This window comes from Gorilla gorilla, chromosome 3, assembly GCF_029281585.2.
Source record: "Gorilla gorilla gorilla isolate KB3781 chromosome 3, NHGRI_mGorGor1-v2.1_pri, whole genome shotgun sequence".
Lineage (NCBI taxonomy): Eukaryota > Metazoa > Chordata > Mammalia > Primates > Hominidae > Gorilla > Gorilla gorilla.
Window position 1 is genome coordinate 198,340,125 of NC_073227.2, and position 16,118 is coordinate 198,356,242.

Sequence of the window (16,118 nt, forward strand, 5' to 3'; positions counted from 1 at the left end):
TTTAAAATTAATTTAACATTACTTTTAAATCACCTGTCTCATAGATATGACATCTGGTGCATCTTTGGGTCTGGCTCTGTTGACTGCTTTATCTCTTGATATATTTATCTCTTGATACTTTTTTAATCTTTGTGTGTATATATGTGTCTTATCATTTTTTTGAATCCTAGACATTGTCTATAGAAGACAAAAAGCTAAATCCCAGACACCATGTATAGACAAATAAGAGCTAAATAATATTTAAGCTCAGAAACAGTCATGCCTCTTCTGTCAGTCATTAGTGTCAGGGATTGAGTGAGTCTAGTAAAGTAGTTGACCTTCGTTTGAGTTTTGCTTTGTTTGGGTTGGCTTCAGTGCACCAACAACTTCAAAAGTCCAGCTGCTACTGCTACTTTATGCCTTGTGTGTGGTCTGGTTTGGCAGTGGATGGTTTCTCTGTGTTGCTGCTTGACTCTCAGCTTTCAGCACATCTTGCATATTCATGTCACAGAGAAAGTCTCTCCATGTTCTTACCTCTCCACCATGTAGACTGCTGTCGCTTGTGACTCAGTGGGAGGCTTATGATGGGGATAGTGGGGATATTTACTTCTGGATTAGCCTGGAACTTGGGCAGGCCTTTGTGTATGTAGAACCCAAGGTCACAGTTTTCTTAGGGTTACTGTCCCTTGCCCTCCTATGGCAGCCAAACTCTGCCTTGCACCTGTGGGTGTACTTGGGTCAGAGAGCTTCCTACCTCTTTTCTGGTGGAAGCAGATTTCTCTTTGTATCATCACAGTATTTTGTGCCAAAGCCGATTTTCTGTTTCAACTCTAGGGACAGATGGCTTTTGCTTCTACCTCACCTTCAACAGGCCAGGGTACCTTTGCCTGGGCTGGGTGGCGAAGGGTTTCCGCTGCTGTCCTGTGGCAGACTGCTTATGGTTGTTATTCAGTATAAGACATATTGTTTGGGCAGAGGAAGTTTCCTGTTCCTCCCTCAAGGACAGATATGACCTTTGTTTCTACCTCTCCCTTGGCCCCAGCAGCTTAAAGACTTCTTAAGACTTGGACTTCATCTCAAAGAAGTGTTCAAGAAGCAGACAGAGTTTGATGAAGACAGGTGTCATGCCACCAAGAGCAGCTCTTTCAGGTCTCTTGCTGTCACTCACATCTTTCACATGGGCCCACGAGTGTGTATTCTCCTTGTGTCTGGGGCTCCAGGGATTCTAAACTGTCACACCAGCCCACATTCAGTATGTAAAAGTTTGTTGAAAATTTTGCAGTTTTCTGCTTTCCCATTTTTATAGTAGCCTTCTCTTCCTCTTGTGCTCTGCCACAGGTGAAACAATTTGTGTATTCTGACTTTACTTTCCATGGCGGGGCTTGTCACATTTTGGAATTTAGCTTACCTGGTTGCGTTGCAATCTCATGTCTCTGATGGGCTTAAGAAAATGTATGATTTTGTAGATAATGTGATTTTTTTTCTCCTTGTTGGAGTGGTAGCTATGTTCACTTTCAGCCTTCTGCATCCTAAGTAGTAGCAGAACTCCTATTTTTTTTTTTAGCGTTGTTAAAACCATATCTTTTTACATTCTTTTTTTTTTAAATTCCCAGCATAGGTTTTACAACTATTATGTTCTACATTTTCCACTCTTTATTACCCTTAGGACGCTTCTGACCACTTGAAAATTTTTATAGGCAGTTGCCTTATTTGCAAAATGTAGTTGTTATTAATGTGAAACTGTGACAGTACTGCTTTGTTTATGCTATTTGTACTTGCTTAAGGATGTTCAGATTATTCTGACAGTGATAGCTTGGAGAATACGGCTGATTCTTAAAACAGGATCAGGGCTTATTTACTAGTTTCTTTAGGAAGATATTTCTTTTTTTTTTTTTTTTTTTTTTTTTTTTTTTTTTTTATTGATCATTCTTGGGTGTTTCTCGCAGAGGGGGATTTGGCAGGGTTACGGGACAATAGTGGAGGGAAGGTCGGCAGATAAGCAAGTGAACAAAGTTCTCTGGTTTTCCTAGGCAGAGGACCCTGCGGCCTTCCGCAGTGTTTGTGTCCCTGGGTACTTGAGATTAGGGAGTGGTGATGGCTCTTAACGAGCATGCTGCCTTCAAGCATCTGTTTAACAAAGCACATCTTGCACCGCCCTTAATCCATTCAACCCTGAGTGGATACAGCACATGTTTCAGAGAGCACAGGGTTGGGGGTAGGGTCACAGATCAACAGGATCCCAAGGCAGAAGAATTTTTTCTTAGTACAGAACAAAATGAAAAGTCTCCCCTGTCTACCTCTTTCCACACAGACACGGCAACCATCCAATTTCTCAATCTTTTCCCCACCTTTCCCCCCTTTCCATTCCACAAAACCGCCATTGTCATCATGACCCGTTCTCAATGAGCTGTTGGGTACACCTCCAAGACGGGGTGGTGGCCGGGCAGAGGGGCTCCTCACTTCCCAGTAGGGGCGGCCGGGCAGAGGTGCCCCTCACCTCCCGGACGGGGCGGCTGGCCGGGCAGGGGGCTGACCACCCCCACCTCCCTCCTGGACGGGGCGGCTGGCCGGGCAGAGGGGCTCCTCACTTCCCAGTAGGGGCGGCCGGGCAGAGGCGCCCCTCACCTCCTGGATGGGGCGGCTGGCCAGGCGGGGGGCCGAACCCCCACCTCCCTCCCAGACAGGGCGGCAGGCTGGGCGGTGGGCTGACCCCCCCACCTCCCTCCCGGACGGGGCGGCTGGCCGGGCTGAGGGGCTCCTCACTTCCCAGTAGGGGCGGCCGGGCAGAGGCGCCCCTCATCTCCCGGTCGGGGCGGCTGGCCGGGCGGGGGGCTGACCCCCCCACCTCCCTCCCGGACGGGGCGGCTGGCCGGGCGGGGGGCTGACCCCCCCCCACCTCCCTCCCGGACAGGGCGGCTGGCCGGGCGGGGGGCTGACCCCCCCACCTCCCTCCCGGACGGGGCGGCTGGCGGGGTGGGGGGTTGACCCCCCCACCTCCCTTCCGGACGGGGTGGCTGGCCGGGCGGGGGGCTGACCCCCCCACCTCCCTCCCGGACGGAGCGGCTGGCCGATCAGAGGGGCTCCTCACTTCCCAGTAGGGGCGGCCGGGCAGAGGCGCCCCTCACCTCTCGGACCGGGTGGCCGGCCAGGCGGGGGTCCGAACCCCCACCTCCCTCCTGGACAGGGCGGCAGGCTGGGCGGTGGGCTAACCCCCCCACCTCCCTCCCGGACGGGGCGGCTGGCCGGACGGGGCGGCTTGCCGGGCGGGGGGCTGGCCCCCCCACCTCCCTCCCGGACGGGGCGGCCGGCCGGGCGGTGGGCTGGCCCCCCCACCTCCCTCCCGGACGGGGCGGCTGGCCGGGCGGGGGGCTGACCCCCCCACCTCCCTCCCGGACGAGGTGGCTGCCGGGCGGAGATGCTCCTCACTTCCCAGACGGGGTGGCTGCCGGGCGGAGGGGCTCCTCACTTCTCGGGCGGGGCGGCTGCCGGGCGGAGGGGCTCCTCACTTCTCAGGGCGGTTGCCAGGCAGAGGGTCTCCTCACTTCTCAGACGGGGCGGCCGGGCAGAGACGCTCCTCACATCCTGGACGGGGCGGCAGGGCAGAGGTGCTCCCCACATCTCAGATGATGGGCGGCGGGGCAGAGCCGCTCCTCACTTCCCAGATGTGATGGCGGCCGGGAAGAGGCGCTCCTTGTTTCCTAGATGGGATGGCGGCCGGGCAGAGAGGCTCCTCACTTTCCAGACTGGGCAGCCAGGCAGAGGGGCTCCTCACATCCCGGACGATGGGCGGCCAGGCGGAGACGCTCCTCACTTCCCAGACGGGGCGGCAGCCGAGCAGAGGCTGCAATCTCGGCACTTTGGGAGGCCAAGGCAGGCGGCTGGGAGGTGGTTGTAGCGGGCCGAGATCACGCCACTGCCAGGAAGATATTTCTAATGAGAGGAATTTTCTTACTATTAATTGAATTTTTAGTTTGGGCACATTTTCATATTAGAACTTGGTTGCAAGTGACAGAAGCCCAACTCAAGCAAGTTCAATAATTATTATCTTTTGTTGACTTTGGCACCAAAAACTTCTTTAAAATTTAAAAAAGCATATGAAGTATCTTACAAAACCTGAAGAGAATACAGGCAGGCTTCAAGGAGAACTAAAGCAAGCAAAGACTAAAAGCTGTTAGGATTCCTCTTCATTTCTTCACTCTGCTCCTCACCGAAATCTTCTATAGTCTTCCTCTTTGCAGGGAGATCTTCCTTTGCTTTGCTGGTGCTCACATTGGGAATCATTCCCATAGACAGCTCTCATATGAGATCTCTTAATGCTAACAGGATCTCCTTGGGTCCTACGTCTTTAAATTCATCAGAAAAATTGACGAATCCAGCTTGGATACTGATGGATCTAGCTTGGGACAGGTGTCCATTTCTGAATCAACTGTATCAAAGGCACAGGATCTGAGAAAACGACGGAGACCTGTTCAGGTTAAGCCTGATGCCCACCCTTGGACCAGGCAACTGTGGTTGGCAGGTAGACTTCTATTATGCAGAGTGAATTGTCTCGGGTAACCGTTTGGGTTGGTAGAAGGAGCTTGAGATAGAAATAAGGATCTGATAAAAGTTTCCTAAACTAATTAATTATGAGGAATCCTGAAAAGCAAATGAAACCCTAAAAATGTCTTTTCTTTATGTAATATGGGCCTATGTCCTGGTTTAAAAAAAAAAAAAAATCAGTATCAATTGTTGTCGCAGTATAGGTGTTTACTGTGCCTCAAATATTTTCATGATACTGATACATTTTTTATAGTTTAAGATCAAAGGTACTTAGTAATAAACCCACGAGATGTGTTGGTTTATTGGGGCTCAATTATAATATCTAACTATTTAATAAAACAAAATAAATAAAAATTTTAAAAAACATTTTATGCACTTTTTTCCTAAAAATGAATTGATTTATAAGACAGAGCCATACTTATTTGATCTAAGGTTCTTGCTGGGGCTACTCCTGCATTTAAATTGGGTCTTAACCTTTGAGATTTTTTATGTGGATGTGGTTTCATTATAGAAAGTGATTTAGAATCCACTTTATGAGCCATGCAGCTGAAAAGATTTTAGATATGATGGCTTCTGGGCATGACAGTTGTACACCTTTCACTGGTGTTGAACTTCCGTAAGTTAAATTATGGAGTACTTACAGGCACACATTTTTCCTGTCAAGAACTATGGGGCATGTAAAATGCATTTATGATTGATAGTAGGGCACACTGAGTTTAAAACCCACATTTTTAAAGTTAGACTGGTTAACCTTGTACAATACTATAACATGGTGCTCCGCAATTAGAAGCACAGAGCAGTAGCATTCGCTGCCAAAAGAGCCATATTTATGAACTCAACAAAGCTATGAGGAGAAGGATTTGAAAGGTGGATCACAGTATTTCATCTTGAGAATCATTTTTGATCTTCATCATCAGAGGTCTTACAGAACTACTTTTTTTAAAAACTGGACATGCTAATCAATCCTATAAAATCTGAAAGGTTACGAATTTTTCATCACTGCCTTGTGGCTTTCAAGTTAACCGTAAATATTTATAAATCTCCTCTTCCCAATACATATAGAGGTAAAAGAAAACGAAAAGAATTGAGGACAATAGCATTTTGACTTGTTCTCTCTTTTTTTGATATGTAAGATTTTGCAAAAATAAAAAAATTGTTTCATTGCCTAGTGCAAAACAAGGGGGGAAAAGAGCGTCTTAAACCATAGATATTATTTTGCAGTAGGTAATTATTTCCAATCCATTGTGGTTAGAAATAAGGAATTTGAATATTAGTGGCTTTGTAGAATTTATGAAAACACAAACTATAGGCAACTTAAACTTAGCCTTATCTCATCCCAAGCCTTTGAATCTGAGAAAATGCCAAGAGATGCTAGACTGTTCCGTGAATAAAAGATATTTCATCTGACAAGAGGAGCAGGGGTGTATTTTCTTGGGCTTATTGTTGGTACCATATTATTTCTTTGAGAAGTTATTTTACTTTTGAGTTGAAAAACTGATTGTCATGTCTTCTATCTTTATAAGGATACAAAGTCATGAGACAAAAATATATAATAATCTTACCACTGGTTTCTGCCCTTTAAATGTGTCTATCCTAACATTTGTTTGCTTATAATCCAAAAAAAAGATAGTACAGGAAAAAAGCTTGATAAATGATATACTTTCTGCCACTCAAAAATGGGTTTGATTTTGTTTCAGGATTCATTTTGGAATGAAAGGCTTCATCATGATTAATCCACTTGAGTATAAATATAAAAATGGAGCTTCTCCTGTTTTGGAAGTGCAGCTCACCAAAGATTTGATTTGTTTCTTTGACTCATCAGTAGAACTCAGGTAAAAAAATTAAATAAAAGTACTTACGCTGCAATACTGCAGAGCTTGGTTTGGGATGTCACACGTGTAACTAAAGAAACAAATAAATAAACAGTTTGTAATTGATGAAACCTCATTTTAAAGAAGCCTTCAGATAATATAATTTGTAAGGTCTTTGTTGTTTGCATATGTAACTCTTATACCCTGATTAACATAAAGTGCTTATAGCAAAGCTCATTTTAAAAGACACTTTGTGAAATTATAACCAGACTTATGATTAATGTGTTTTATATTCCTTTCTATAGAAACTCAATGGAAAGCCAACAGAGAATAAGAATGATGAAAGAATTAGATGTATGTTCACCTGAATTTAGTTTCTTGAGAGCAGAGAGTGAAGTTAAAAAACAGAAAGGCCGGATGCTAGGTGATGTGCTAATGGATCAGAATGTATTGCCTGGAGTAGGGAACATCATCAAAAATGAAGCTCTCTTTGACAGTGGTCTCCACCCAGCTGTTAAAGTAAGTTTTAAGTATTTTTTTAATTATCTGTTGATTTTTCAGTACTGTGAAGGAACCAACGTGGAAGCCTTAACTCTGCATTTCAGTAACACAGTCTCATCAGACTTCAGGTGTCCCGCTTCCCATTTCTATCCAGGTCAATTTCTCGGTGCAGCCGGCTCCGACCACAGCACTTAGAGTTGCCTTGTGCACACCCTCCCACTCCACATTTCACTCTATCAGTCTTCCTTAACTTGCCCTGCTTTTTGTTCTCTCCATACCAGGTATCCCTTTCAAACACAGCATATTTACTTATTATACGATTGTTTAAAAGCTGTCTCCTTCTGCTAGAACACAGTCTCAAAAGGAAACAAGGCTTTTGTTCACTGAAGTATCCCAACATCTAGAACGTGACCTCTGGTGTATGGTAGGCATTAGATATTAATATTTGTGGAATATGTGAATGAACTAACTCACAACTTATTTTCTCTCTCTGGCATATTAAGTACATGTTCTGCACACGCTTGTGTATTCCTGATTACAGCTGTTGGTGACATTAGAAGCTGCTGTTGTGGAAGGATAGCAATGAAAGGCAGGCAGCAGGGACCAAGGAATAAGTGATCAGTGAGGAAATGAAAGCAAAATGTAGAGCCCTTGTTCACATAGGCCGGAGTGAAGGGAAAATATTGGCCTGCTAGAGGGGATTCCAGGGCAAGACATGAGTTTGTTATTTTATTTTTTTCTTGTTCTACAACTGCAGAGACTTGAACTTATTTATATGTTGCAAAAAAAAAAAGTGGTTAAAGGGCAGAGGTTAAAATTGTAGAAAAGGGAATGGTGATGAATATAGCAATGTGGGTAAGAGAGGTGAGAACCCTAACCCAGGTAGAATACATACATTTTAGTTTCTAGGGAAGACCTCTACATTAGGGCTTTTATCAAGACCTGTTGCTACTAACTAAATTAATTTTTAGCTCTTTTAGCTGAATTATTTTTTACATAATTGACTCTATTAACTAAATTATCTTTTACATAAACCCAGGTTATTTTTTTACTTTGTGTAGATACTTACTAGATAGTTTTAGTAATACCCAAATCAGTAGGAATGAAGCTTTAAAAGAAGCCAGTTAATGATAGGTCTAGATTAGATTCTGCTTTTTGATACTTGGAACAAGTGAGTTCAGTATGGAAATAATGAAACAGAACTTTAACAAGAGTAAGCTTTTTAAAAATCACTTAGACCTCTACGAAAGTTGTTTTTGAAAAAAAGAGAACCCGGGGTATTGTTGTTATCTGTGATGCACTGAGAATTTACTTTTTATCTCTGCATCCAGCCATCCATCCATCTAGGAAAAGATCATTTACCCATAATGCCTGGGGGTTTAAAAATTAATGACATTGGCCAGGCACGGTGGTTCATGCCTGTAATCCCAGCACTTTGGGAGGCTGACGCGGGCAGATCACGAGGTCAAGAGGTGAGACCATCCTGGCCAACATGGTGAAACCCTGTCTCTACTAAAAACAGAAAAATGAGGTGGGCGTGGTGGCACACGCCTGTAGTCCCAGCTACTGGAGAGGCTGAGGCAGGACAATCGCTTAAGCCCTGGAGGCGGAGGTTGCAGTGAGCAGAGATCACGCCACTGTACTGCAGTCTGGCAACAGAGCGAGACTCTGTCACACACACACACACACACACACACACAAATTTCTGAAATTTAGCTATTAGCTTCTTAAAAGCACGTGCACAATTACTGAAAAAGCACAGTTTAACTTTTCAAGATGTGACTTAATATAGTATGTAAGATTTGGAAAGTAATAAATGTTTTGGATGTATGTAAGTTTTAAAGTTTAAGTGAACAACTGAGGAATATGTATAATACTTTCAGGATGACTATGTTGATTAGATTTTCGCTTCTATAGTCACTGATAAGTGATCTTCTTTGTATGTGTATGTGTCTGTTTATATGCAGCTTCCCTCAGTATACACAGGGGATCAGTTGCAGTACTCCTGCCTATACCAAATCCATACATACTGAAGTCCTGCAGTTGGCCCTAGGGACACTGCTACACAAAAAGTCAGCCCTACACACATGCAGACTTCACATCTCACAAATACTATATTTTTCATTCACGTTTGATTGAAAAAAATCTACATGTACGTGGACCTGCTCAGTTCAAACCTGTGTCATTGAAGGGTCAGCTGTACATATAGATATTCACACACAGGCAACAAGCATGAGGCATCAGACGGTTTCTTTTGGGATTACCATTGACAGCACATGTGCCAAATAATAATTCTGCAAGGGTAACACTGAGATTTATGTTAGGCTGTGTCAGAAAAAAATTCTTCAGTAAGGTCTGTGTCTGAGCTCTTCCATGTGTTAATAAGTACTTTGATATTAATGCATGTATAGAAATGTGTATCTTTTCTAAAGCTCGATAGTGACCTTGGTGGTCATCTGCTCCTGTGCCTATTTTCCCTTCCCTTCTTTCTGTTTTATATTGTTCTTGGTAATTTTTTTTTTTTTGAGTCCAGCAAGACTTCTCAAGGTGTCTGATAGACAATGCTGAGACTTTGAAGATGTCTAATACAGAATAAATATTCAATAAATGCTTGAATTTACAATTAAAACGTATAAATAGGAATCGTATTTTGTCAGTAATATTATCAGTTCAAAATAAAACTGCTGTTAATGGTACTAAATAGATCCGTAAAAAATAGAGCTCTAGAAGATATTCATATACGATTGACTCTTGAACAACACAGGAATTGGGGTGCTAACCCCCCCCATTGAAAATCTATATACAATTTTTGACTCTTCAAAAACGTAACTACTAATAGCCTACTGTTGATCAGAAGCCTTACTGATAACATAGTTCACACATATTCTGTATGTTTTATGTGTTACATATGTATTATTACAATAAAGTAAGCTTGAGAAAAGAAATTGTTATTAAGAATATGGTAAGAGCCAGGTGTGATGGTCTGCGCCTGTAATCCCAGCTACTTGGGAGGCTGAGGCGGAAGGGTGGCTGAGCCCAGGAGTTTGAAGCTGCAGTGAGCTATGATGATGCCGCTGCACTCCAGCCCGGGCAATAGAGTGAGACCCTGTCTCTAAAAAAACAGAAGAATATCATAAGGATTATATTTACTACTCATTAAGTGGAAGTCGGTCATCATAAAGATATTCCTCCTCATCATCATTACATTGAATAGATTGAGGAGGAAGAGGAGGGGTTGGTCTTGCTGTCTCAGGGATGGCAGAGGCAGAAAAAAATCTGCGTATAAGTGGACCCTCCCAGTTCAAACCCATGTTGTTCAAAGGTCAGCTGTATTCAAAATCTATTTACAGTTCTCTTTCACAGAATTGGCAAGGCGTATTATTTCTTACAGTAATGAGCAAGTCATGAAACTAGGCTCTGCTGTTTTTTCCACTTTAAGGTTTGTCAATTAACAGATGAACAGATCCATCACCTTGTGAAAATGATACGTGATTTCAGCATTCTCTTTTACAGGGTAAGAGCAAAATTTTTCAACTGTGTAAAATGTAAAATGTCAGTGGTTTCCTTTTGGAGTGCACCAAAAAATGTGAAAGCTGTATATAGCCATCAGTGGAAAGAGCATGGAGGTACATTAAGGGAGAGTGACATTATGTGGGTGTAATTAACATCTTGAAATTCTAGGTCATAGGTCAGTTCAAACTCGTCTAACTATAATCATATTCAATTCTCTTTATACCAAGTTAGGAGCAGCCATGTTGGCATTTCACAGACTCTTTTCCTATTTTTGGATACATAAAATATAGAAAGTCTAGAGAGGCTGACCTACAGTAACACTTTCAGATAACCTTAGTTCCATCAGGCTTTGCCACTGACTATAGACCTTGGTTCAATCAAGCTTTGCCACTTACTACTATCTGTGTGGTTTAGATTATTTGGATAACTTTATTTAAGTTTAGTTTCTTCATCTGTAAAATGGGATAATAATGTTTCTCTGTCTACCACAGTTTTGAGAAGGAAGGACTTGCTGACTTGTAAATGTGGAAAGTTATATACTATATGCATATATAGAATTCAATAAACACATCTTTTAAACAAAGTAATGCAAATATGTCTTTTCTTTCTTCACAGTCCATTTTCTGTATCCAAAATTTTCATTTTTACTATGTTCAGAAAGGCAGGTATTGTAGTATTCTTTATTGATTGGCCTAAAATGTGAATGAACCTCTTGCTCTGCAGATCTGTCTTGAGTAACTACGGCTATTTTTAAATTGCATTTGCTTACTTCTTCCTCCAGAAAAAGATGACCATAGAAAACTGCCCATTTCCACCCAGATTAAATTGGGTCTTTCAATACTTTCCTTAAATTAATATAAATTGTGTAATTTTCAGCTCATACATGGTGAGCCATATTTCTGGGCTTTTAAATTTTCACAGTGCTGATGGAAACTCAAGATATTTTCTTTGTAGGAGCCTTAAATATTTGTGAGTGGAATAAAACTGACCAAATATATCAAAATATCTTTTGAAGTAGAATTTATACCAAAATGGAATATATTCTCTGAGGAATGTTTATTTTCTTTCTTTCTTTTTTTATTAATGAATCTCTAAGGTTAAAAAAGAAAAAAATCCTTTTTCAGGTCAACAAAGAAAATGCTCTTATTAAATTTTGTCCCCTAGAATTAAGTTTTTTGGTTGTTGAAACTGAGTGAGCAGTTTCAGTCTTCTAAAAATAATCAGATTTCAAGCTAATCTAGCCTTTTTCTTTTAACTATATAATTATGGTTAATTAAAAAAAACCTAAAAGTGTAAAAGACATTTTTAAATATAGAACTTTTACATGTCATTTAGATAAGAGGATAAAGCTATGCAAAGAGCAATTTTGAATACTAATGTCATTAAATAATGACTTATTTCACACAAATTTTATTTGACAAATATTACCAAATCTTGTCAATACCTTTTTCTCTGATGAAAGAAAAGATTATATTGACATATGTACAAACATATGTAAATTTTTAACAGATGATTTTCAGAGGTGACTTTCGAGAATGTGTCTTTGGCTCCTTGGCAGCACTGTTTTGTGGATAACAGGATTTTTTGGTTTTTTTTTTTTTTAGTGCCGTAAAGCGGGACTTGCTCTCTCTAAACACTATAAGGTTTACAAGCGTCCTAATTGTGGTCAGTGCCACTGCAGAATAACTGTGTGCCGCTTTGGGGACAATAACAGAATGACATATTTCTGTCCACACTGTCAAAAAGAAAATCCTCAACATGTTGACATATGGTAAGATATTTAATTTAAAGGGATACCATTTGCCCTAACCATCTAACTAAAAGGCTAATAATCAGAGAATATAACTGAATAACTGTCAGGCTATTCAGAAGAAAACGTGACTCAAAAGTATTTTAGTCCTTGAAAGGAAATAGTAAATAATGTCACCAAAGAACCCGAGGGAGCCAAAGATGATTTATGGACCAGTTCTGAATTTAGGTAGAAAATCTCTGGCTCAGGGAATAATATCTAGCCTTTACCTTTAACCTAGTTTGTAAAGTGAGTACCAGGAGATGTCAATAATTGGAAAAAATGCAACTACCTTCAAAAGTCTCTGCTTCACTTAGAAATAATATAAAACACGAGCAAGATCTTTTTACAGATTGTATGTCTTGTTGGTGAAATAATAGACCACTTACTAAACTCACGTGTAGTAGTTCTGCCAGTTGCTGAGTATGTCTCTTCCAATGATACATTCCAGAACTGGAGAAATAACCACAGGATAGGTTTGAGGACTTACTGTGAGAAGTATTTGGGCTAAAACTCCATTGATCACCTGACCAGACTGGTGGTGGATCACAGTGATATTTTTGTCTTCTGAAATTAGTGTCAGTTCAGAGCCAGTGTCCAATAATCCTTAAAAAGTCTGATTATTTTCTTTTCCCCAATGTACAGTTACCTTGGTAACAGGCCATAGGACCTTTTGGGGAAATCTAAGAGAAAGATTATGCAGTAGAAAGCAGCTGCATAGCAGTATATGTGATTATAAGATTATGTAGTATAAAGCAGCTGCATAGCAGTATATGTGATTATAAGCCAGTAGTACCAGTATGACATGAAGCACAAAAAATGCTGCATGGGTTCAGGGATATTAGAGGTTTCTATGTGCAGGAAGGTTGGGAAGATCTCAAGGAAAGCGTCATTTGAATGTAGCTCCTTGTTCCACTCTTTCCCCCCTTCTCCCTACTGTACTTGACTAGACTTAAAAAAAGTATCATTTGAAATTTACCTTAAAAAATAGAATTTTGATTAAACAATAAAGCAAACAGTATTTAATTGGAAAAAAGGAGCATGGCCACAAACCTTGACTCATTAATAAACATGGCATGGTGGAGGAATGATGAGAATACTGGCCAACCCCAACAGAGGCTCCACGTTGTGGAATAATAAAAGCTAGTTTTACAGGGATAGTGGGATCAAATGGTGGGAGTCATTAGTAGTTTGGAGGATGGTTAAGGTCTTTCCTAAATTAGCGCGTTAAGGACTTTTAGTTGATTGTAGCATAGTTAACATGGAAAACGAAGAGACTGAAAATGCATGTAAAGAAGCTGGTGCAGAGTAACGGGCAAGTGATGGTTACCAGCCTGGGGTCAAGACACTGGACATGGTACTCTAGTAAAACTTTTTAAAAGTCAACAAGGACTGTGGCAGATTTGATAGGTAGGATGATGCAAAAGGTTTCAGGACCAAATAATAAAAATTTTCACATTGTGGGTGTGGGAAAATTGGGATGCAGCAGTGAAGATGCAGTATGTGTTAGATATGTGAAAGAACCCTGGAATATCCAGGAAGACATGTCTTAGGGGCTGCGATCCAGGATGAGAGAGGCTGTCGGCATAGTGCTGTTGATTGAAGCATTCCAACTTCTCAGTTCAGTAAGAAAGAAAAAGGAAATGAGCCAAGGTCTGAGCTTCAGCAAATACCTATAACTACAAAGTGGGCAGGAAAGAAAAAGCAAAGGAAACAAAACCATAGGATTGGACATAGGAAGAGACTCAGGGCACCACTCGACTGTGGGAAACCCGGGAGGTGGGAAGGGCCGTCATGTCTGTAGAGCTGGGGGCAGGGGAGGGAGCTGGTGTGCAGAGGAAGTCCCAGCTTAAGTCTTCATAAATATGTCCAGAACTGCGTGCTTTTTCTTTGTGTCCCTGCGTTTCATTTTCTGCATCACTCTTCTTGTTCTCCAATACTTTTCTCTACAGCACTCTATATCTTCTTCCACTCAGCTGCTTCACCCCCGTTACTATCATAGACATCTGAAATACATTTAGATAATTTTATATATATATATATATATAATCCACACTTATGGTTTTTAAATTTTTTATGAACATTCATAATTTTTTTTATAAACAAGAACTTTCATAGTTTTTTATGAACAGGAACTTTTTTATAATATAGGTATACATTTATTTGACCAAGTAACTAGATACTGCGTTGAACACAGTAGCTGGCAGATAGAAGATCTTCAATATATATTTGTCTACTAAATAAATGATTAATGTTATGTATTGGTTTTCTATGAATTGATATCTTTTGAGATTAAAAAATTATAAATATGTTATTTATCACATAAATAGTTGTCAATGTCAAAGGTTTTTTTGAAACTAGATTTCAAAGACCCCACAGTTCCCCAAAAGAGACCTATGAGTTTGGGAAAGCTGTACTGAAAATGTTCTGGGCCTTGTAATCCCTCTTCCCTCCCGGCCTGATTCTGTTTTCTACACTGGCAGTCAGCTTAAGACTCTGTTTGGAAAACCAACTATACACTGTGAAATAAATGTTTACATATTTTAAAAAGCTTGAAAACCAAGATGATTTGCCCTGTTCTTAGATTTTTCTATGAATAAGTACATCCCATTTATTTTCTGGATGAGTATTTGATCCTTTTTTATGTTGATTAAATTTTCTCATTTTAATGTAAAGTCATTTCAAGTTAAGCTGAAGAAGTCTGAAAAGGCCACTACCAATTATCTAAATCCTCCTGTTTCTTCTGTCGCTGAAAGCTTACTGAACTCATGAAGTCCTCCCCCAATTTTCCAGTTTCTACTGATCATATCACACTTTTAATACTGATACTATTTATTGTTGGTTCTTTTTTTTTTTTTATTTGAGTTGGAGTCTCGGAGTCTCGCTCTCATCACCCAGGCTGGAGTACAGTGGTGTGATCTCGGCTCACTGCAACTTTCGCCTCCCGGGTTCAAGTGATTCTCCTACTTCAGCCTCCCGAGTAGCTGGGATTACAGGTACCCACCACCACGCCCGGCTAATTTTTGTATTTTTAGTAGAGGCGGGGTTTCACCATGTGGGCCAGGCTGGTCTCAAACTCCTGAGCTCAAGTGATCTGCCTGCCTTGGCCTCCCAAAGTGCTGGGATTACAGGTGTGAGCCACCGTGTCCGGCTTATTGTTGGTTCTTAATTATTTGCTAGCTAATATAATTTATGTATGTGAGTATTATTTCCTTTAAAGAAAACAGAGGAGGTAGTCTTTACCTTTCATTAGGGACTTTAAATTTTTTTAATTGTTATTTCCTTTATTTATTAGGGTCTACTGTACACCAGGTACTTGGAATACAAAGACAAAATAGAACACAGCCTCTCAAAGTGCTCAAGGGCTAATGTGGGAAGTAAATGGTAAATAGATAAAGCACCATGATGGAAGTGTTGTAAAGGGACATGTTTATCCTACTGGCAATGGAAGTATGGAAGAAGAAACACTTAAGTCTACCTGGGAAGGACAAGGAAGTCTTTCTGAAAGAGGCAGTCTTTGAGTTTAGTATAGAAAGAAATAGGAATTCATCAAAGACAAGAGGTAGGAAAAGGATTTTCTGAAAGACGAAACAAGACATGGGAAGGTATACAGGGAGAACATTTGGAAAGCTGCACACAGGATATTTTGTTCCTTCAGGAGCACATATTCAGGTCTCTAAAAACCATCTAGTTTGGAAATGTGGCTGTAGTTGGTTGCCAGTCAATGAGAATTTAGTGCTGTCTGCAAACCAACTCTTTTTTTTTTTATTATTATTATACTTTAAGTTTTAGGGTACATGTGCACAATGTGCAGGTTTGTTACATACGTATACATGAGATGTCACGTATTTGTACGTAGAGATGGCATTTCCCATGTTGGCCAGGATGGTCTCGATCTCTTGGCCTTGTGATCCACCCGCCTCGGCCTCCCAAAGTGCTGGGATTACAGGCGTGAGCCACGACGCCTGGCTTTTTTTTTTTTT

At 41.1% G+C, this 16,118-nt stretch overlaps 1 protein-coding gene and 1 long non-coding RNA gene across 4 annotated transcripts in view; one reads left to right on the top strand and one right to left on the bottom strand.

The window, feature by feature from the left end:
• NEIL3 (nei like DNA glycosylase 3) overlaps positions 1-16,118 on the top strand; it is a 54,917-nt gene that overhangs the window by 21,647 nt on the left and 17,152 nt on the right. For both annotated transcript variants that reach the window (XM_004040663.5, XM_063705650.1), the window contains exons 3-6: positions 6,219-6,353; positions 6,638-6,851; positions 10,273-10,347; positions 11,951-12,117. In XM_004040663.5, coding sequence (XP_004040711.1) covers positions 6,219-6,353; positions 6,638-6,851; positions 10,273-10,347; positions 11,951-12,117 — 591 coding nt within the window. The remainder of the gene's footprint in view (positions 1-6,218; positions 6,354-6,637; positions 6,852-10,272; positions 10,348-11,950; positions 12,118-16,118) is intronic.
• LOC109026438 (uncharacterized) overlaps positions 13,215-16,118 on the bottom strand; it is a 39,953-nt gene continuing 37,049 nt past the window's right edge. For both annotated transcript variants that reach the window (XR_008678907.2, XR_008678906.2), the window contains one exon: positions 13,215-14,141. This is a non-coding gene — a long non-coding RNA (uncharacterized lncRNA). The remainder of the gene's footprint in view (positions 14,142-16,118) is intronic.